General features: G+C 39.1%; 1 protein-coding gene across 1 annotated transcript; it reads left to right on the forward strand.

Annotated features, from left to right (window-relative positions):
• The first annotated feature begins 309 nt into the window (after window positions 1-309).
• On the forward strand, window positions 310-6,306 carry hspe1 (heat shock 10 protein 1). The gene is made up of 4 exons (XM_085764642.1): window positions 310-469; window positions 4,131-4,286; window positions 5,768-5,857; window positions 6,068-6,306. Exons 1-4 carry the CDS (start codon window positions 461-463, stop codon window positions 6,116-6,118), a joined length of 306 nt encoding a protein of 101 aa, XP_085620768.1. The 5' UTR covers window positions 310-460; the 3' UTR covers window positions 6,119-6,306.
• The last annotated feature ends 238 nt before the right edge of the window (window positions 6,307-6,544 follow it).

Consider the following 6,544-nt stretch of genomic DNA (forward strand, 5'->3'; position numbering starts at 1 on the left):
AAGATAGATTTTGTGATGTTTAGTCCAGAATACGTGTGTGTTATGCTCGTTCCCGGGCGGACGCTTCCAGAATTTTCTCGTGTGCCATTGGTGGCGGACAAAGAGGTCAAAGTTGACGTTGTGCAACATTGCCTCATCTTTAAACAACGCAACGAGACAGAATGTGTTTTAATATTTAGTATTAATGTGTTTAAGTCCGGTTGTTCCTCCTCTGTTTGGTTTAACAGCTGTTTTTCTGGTCTAAACTGTCGCTGTAGCAGGTGTTGTGGTGATTTTAGTCAGGCGGACAAACGGTTGCCTCGTCCTCGACGCGTCACTGCGCATGCGCGGTTTCTGGAGCTTTCCTGCGCCGCCTCACGTGGAGCCACAGTCCGGTTCAGTGTGATAGATCCACGCTCCTGAAGGACCTGCTGGGCCTCTGCTGCTGCTGCTGAACCTCGACCAGAACCACAACCAAGACATGAACATGGTGAGACCACACACACACACACACACACACACACTGAGGAGAATAGATTATAAATGTGTGTGTGTCTTCTGGAGCTAATGTGACGTCAGCCGGTAACATCCACCGACAAGGTCAAACTGATGAGCAGCAGAACTCAGCTGTGTTTCTATTGCAATTTAATAACAGTAGAAAATAACACATAGGCTATGTAAGAGTGTGTAGGGGGGGGAATCGAACCGGCAACCTCGTGATTAGTGCAGCTTCAGCTCCAGCAGGACACACACATGCTGCTGCTGCTGCTGCTGCTGCTGGGAAACTAAACTGTTCACATGTGAATGAATGGATGAGTTCGGGCCCTGCAGAGAAGGAGCTGGGGCTGATTATTGGATTAATCAATTAATCAATTAACTGATAATCAGCTGGAAGAATGTCCAATAACTCATTTACAAAACTTAGAGTCCATGAAATCTTCTAGTTGCTGCTCATCTGAGGTGAAAATGTTCAGTTTTCTGTCTCATGTCTTTGGTAAAACCGATTCTTCATCAACTCTGACCTTCTATAGATTATTAATCAATAATGAAAAGTACTGGTTTGATCAGATCAGAGCAAAGACCTTCACATATCAGACGGAAACTTTTTAACGTATTAAAATAAATGAAAAAAAAAAGAAAAATCTTGAAAAATCCACTCCACAATCCACAAATGTACTTAGTTACTTTCCACCACAGTTACTTTATTAACTCAGACTAGCTCCACTGTCGTTCATAATGACAAGATAGGAACCAAACACAGTGTGTACCGACTAAAAGATAAAACAAGATAGATAAAATATAGGCTAATAAATATACAGTAATATTAACTCTATTCAGGCAGTAAAGTAACTCGTGTTTCAGAGATAGTTTTAAAGTAACACATGAGCCAGTCTTCTCCATAAAGCAGGACTTCTGTTCTCACTATTCTGTATTTCTTTAATTACTGGCAGATGTCTTTAATCCTGTAAATCTAATTATCAATTAGCGTCAATCAGTTTAGTCACTAATTGATCATTACTGTAGATTTACAGAATCTCCTGAGTAACATGACAGATTAACGTCCTGCAGCCAGAAACACACTGAATATAAAACACTTCATTACATCTTACTCTAACTCTAACTATATATATTATCCTACACACACACATGTCATGTATAATATAAACACAAAGTGGAGGAAACGGTTAGAAGTTGTGTAGTTCATCATCATCATCACAGCTGCCTTGAACTGGTGGAACTGGTTCTGACTGGTTTAACACATCGTTTTCACAACGTCACAGTTTGTTTCCCTAAAAATCCCAAGATTCCTCAGCACCGACACCAAACTGTGTGTGTGTGTGTGTGTGTGTGTGTGTGTGATCAGGCCCCGCCCCCCCTCTGCCTCGGGGTGAAAGTTCAAACGGAGGAGAGGTGTGGTAACTCCTCCTCCTCCTCCTCCTCTAGACGACCTTCACCACGGTCGCTGCTGCATCTGTTCACTCATGTGATTGATCTGATTCTGTCCCGGTCCTTGAACGCACCGTTTCAGTTGTTCCTCTGGTTTAACAACTAACTAACTAACAACTAACTACATTGATGCTTTTAGTCTCATTTAGGTTAGAAAGATGAGCAATTTTAAAAATATCTTTAAAGAAAATGTTTTCTAAAAGCATCAGATTTGTTCAGATGTACATTTTGTAGTGCAGGGTTCCTACGCAAGTATGGAAAGTATGGAATTTGATTTATGAAGCTTCATCAGTCTGAGCAGCTCCACACTCCTGCTTTTATAACATTAAACACCCTGTTAATGGTAAATAAGTCAGTTAAAGAGCTAATTTGAGTCTAAAGTCACTGTTTAACACGTGTGTCCTTGTGATTAATTGAAAGAAAAAATCTCTGTGCAACTGAGCTGAGATCAGTGCAGTTTTCCTCTGAGTTTTCACATAAAAACGAGCTGAATAAAGGCAGATTTTCTACCAGTAAATAACCAAACAAGAGTCTCGTATAGAGAGTTAGTAAAGTGTGTGAACTCACCTGTGGTTAAAGGCTCGTAGCTGATCTGATTCTGTCCCGGTCCTTGAACGCACCGTTTCAGTTGTTCCTCTGGTTTAACAACTAACTAACTAACAACTAACTACATTGATGCTTTTAGTCTCATTTAGGTTAGAAAGATGAGCAATTCAACAATATCTTTAAAGGAAATGTTTTCTAAAAGCATCAGATTTGTTCAGATGTACATTTTGTAGTGCAGGGTTCCTACGCAAGTATGGAAAGTATGGAATTTGATTTTATACATTTCCAGGTCTGGAAAAGTATGGAAAATGGAAATTATTGTATGGAAATATATTTATCTTAATATCTTATCTGAAGTTATCTGGGTTAATTATTTTTGTATGTGCTACCTATAGCTAAAATCTCCTGGAAATGATTTGGTGACATAATGGCATACACATTCAGAATACAAATGAAAACAAATGATTAATTGCATGATTTTTTTTTATATATATATAATGCACAACTATTTACTCAAATATCACAAATTATTTGAATTTTTTACCGAGAAATCTGGAAATTAGGGTCTGGAAAAAGTCTGGAATTTGGAAATTTCAAATGTGTAGGAACCCTGGTAGTGGCTTTTATGACATTTGAACCATTTTTAATAAGTGGACTTATAGAAAAATGTATTTTCTTCTGAAAACATTAATGAGAAATAGATTTTTTTTTTTCACTGTGTTTCTATATTTAAATTGTAATGCATGTTGGCAACACTGAGCAGGACTGATCCTAAAAACACCTCTTTTCTTCTAAATAATGTGACGAGTGATGTCACATTAGTGTTGCATTGTGTAAAAGTGAATTATATTTATTCCTCATTTTGAGTCCAGATTTATTTTCCTTCCTGTGCATAGTCACAGTTTTATGAAAAAATACTGGTTACACCACTTGACACTGGGTTGCATCATCGACATTAACACTAAATACATGTTTGACCATAGTTGAGTTGTAGTTCTTAGTGACAGAATAAAAGTATTCACAGGCTTTAGTATATAGATACTGTGGTGTAAAAGTATTTCTCAGGTAACAATACATAAGTATTTACAGAAAAAGAAGTTTTAAGTCGTGACCAAGCTGGAGATTCTTCCTGTTAGTCTGTTCAGTTGAAAGCCTGCAGCGTTTATTCACTTCAACTCCAGTTAACACAGACACCTTGACTGACTTTTATCCTTTTATTAGTTTAGTTTTATCTGTATTTAACCTTGGTTTAGTGCTTGTTTTTATTGTCTTAACTTTAATTGTGTTGATGCTGGATTGTATTAATGTTGTGCAGCTCTTTGGACTCTGAGGTTGTTTTTAAATGTGAAGTATAGGCGACATAATACAGTTGGGTTGAACAAAGTAAACAGTGTAGTTGTGTGAATGTGCTGTGTGTCTAGTTTTATCAGCGTGTCTCGTCTCTGTGAGGTCAGAGGTCACGGCTCCTCTGTCCTCAGATGTAATTGCACAACATGAAGCGGGATCGTAGCTCCTCTCTGCCCCCGGTGGCCGTCTGGTGTGGCTGCAGCCGGTCTGAAGGCCTCGGTCTGCTGTGCTGCGCTGTGATTGGCTCATTCTCTCCCTCTAACTCTCTTCTTATCTGTCTCTTATCTGTCTCTTATCTCTCTCCCCCTCAGGCCTTCAGAAAGTTCCTGCCGCTGTTCGACCGCGTGCTGGTGGAGCGCTTCACGGCCGAGACGGTGACGAAGGGCGGCATCATGCTGCCGGAGAAGAGCCAGGGCAAAGTGCTGCAGGCCACGGTGGTGGCGGTCGGACCAGGAGCCCCCAACCAGGTGAATGTCACGCTGCTGCAGGAAACAGAGATGCTTTAGTAGAAAAATCTAAACCAAGGCTTCTTTATCGTGCTCAAAGGCAACTCGGTGTGCTTCAGATGCATCAAAAACAACAGTTTAGAAGAGAATAATAAAAACAAAACAGACAGGAAAGAGAAAGAAAACCAGAGTCTAGACCGACGTACAGCATAAATTATGATTTACATTAAAATTATTTTAAAAAACACAGTTTAACTAATGGAGAACTCATCCATAAGAACAAGAGAAGAGAAACGTTTATGTTTTTATGTTTGTTTGCACGATTATAAAAGCAACAATGAAATAGAAAAATATAAAATAAAACATGTGCGGGTGAGGTAGAAACCCACTACGAGCTCATATTTAAACCTCACCTATAAAAGCAATTGCACAAAAACAAAGCAAAAAAAACAAAAGAAACATTGATATATCTTGAATAGCATTTTGATCACATTTGATGATCATTTCAGTTCTGTTGGTAGGTCGTTCTATTTATGTGCAGCATTGTAATCAACTTGTTGTTTTTTAACCTCAGGATTTTTAGCTTTTACATTAACAAAAACCATTTTAAATCAAAACATTTTACACTATTTATTATTTAAAAATCATCCTCTTAACATTTGTATTATGTCCCAGGTCTCTGTCAGGCTCGGGTAGAATAGAGTAATATAGAATAAGGAGAAAATAAACTAAATAAATTAGTTAAATTAATGAAAAAATTACAAATAAATGTGTGTTTTTATCATAACACCTACAAACTCATGTCACATTTTAAACTTTTTACTTTCTACAGCTCAGATATAATAATTAACAAATGGATGAATGAGACCTTATTGATCATGTGTGTTAAATGATCAGACTTAAAGCAGAAGTAAGTGATATTTTTGTGTTAATCTAAGTCTTAAATAGTTATATCTTCCGACAGCAATCACTTACATAGTGTGTTTGGTCTGAAACACGGGTCTGTCAGTCACTCTGCTCTGCTCTGAGCCCAGGAGAAAACATTTATCGTATCCTACAGTTTTTATCCAATGAGGAGAGAGAACGGCATAAAGGGGCAGTCCTCTCTGTGTGCAGCCAAGGGATGCGCCTGAATGTGGTGACGTAGGGACGAGGACTGTTATGGTGCGTTCAAGGCAGCCCGTAACTCGTGTTTTTCCGACCTGTGAAGTCGTACCAGTTCGATCTGGTACGAGTTCACCGGTCAGAAGTTACGAGTGGCCGTTATAGTGACTTTCACAGGTAAAACAGGTCGGAAAAACACGAGTGGGTTGCCTGGAACGCTACAAAGTCTTAAGTTGTGACTTGAAGCTGTAATTTACGGTTTCAAAAGCCTGCCTGGAACGCAGCATTAGCGAAAACCACCGGATCGCTTACTTCTGCTTTAAGGAACAGTATTAAGATCATGATTGTATCAGTATTTATATAAAGTTGTGTTGTGTTGTGTTGTGTTTGTGTTGTAGAAAGGGAGCGTGACCCCGATGAGCGTGAAGGTCGGAGAGAAGGTTCTTCTGCCCGAGTACGGAGGAACCAAGGTGGTTCTGGAGGACAAGGTGACGATCTATCTATCTATCTATCTATCTATCTATCTATCTATCTATCTATCTATCTATCTATCTATCTATCTATCTATCTATCTATCTATCTATCTATCTATCTATCTATCTATCTATCTATCTATCTATCTATCTATCTATCTATCTGTCTGTCCCTCTGTCTGCCTGTCTGTCCCTCTCTCTAACATCTGGACTCTTATTTTGTAGGACTACTTCCTGTTCCGTGACGCCGACATCCTGGGGAAGTACGTGGAGTGAAGTCTCTCCTCTGTGGTTTTCTCCTGTAAATTCCCCGTCGTCGTCGTCGTTGTCGTCGTCGTCCTGGAGAGAAACAAAAACATTAAGTTGCCTCATTCGTGTCTGTTTTTTCTTTTTTCTATGTTATTTCAATTGTAAATAATTCTAATCACATTTTGTTACAAGAATAAAGGTGAACTGTCGATCGACCTGCGTGTTAGTGTGTCTGTGTGTGTGTGTTAGTGCTGTTTAATCATACCGAACCGGTTCAGTCTGGAGATCCATTGGCTGCTTTAAACCACCGGATCTCACCTTTAATAATAGTGGGGCGGATTAGCTCAATATTTTACACCAATCGTTCACTTTGTGATAAAAGCATGAAATTTGGTGGATGTGTTGGTGAATATGTTTCAAACAAATCTGGATATTGGGCCACCTCAAAAGCGC

Source organism: Trachurus japonicus, chromosome 21 (genome assembly GCF_045865225.1).
Source record: "Trachurus japonicus isolate A0001 chromosome 21, Traja_1.0".
In the NCBI taxonomy this organism is placed as follows: Eukaryota; Metazoa; Chordata; class Actinopteri; order Carangiformes; family Carangidae; genus Trachurus; species Trachurus japonicus.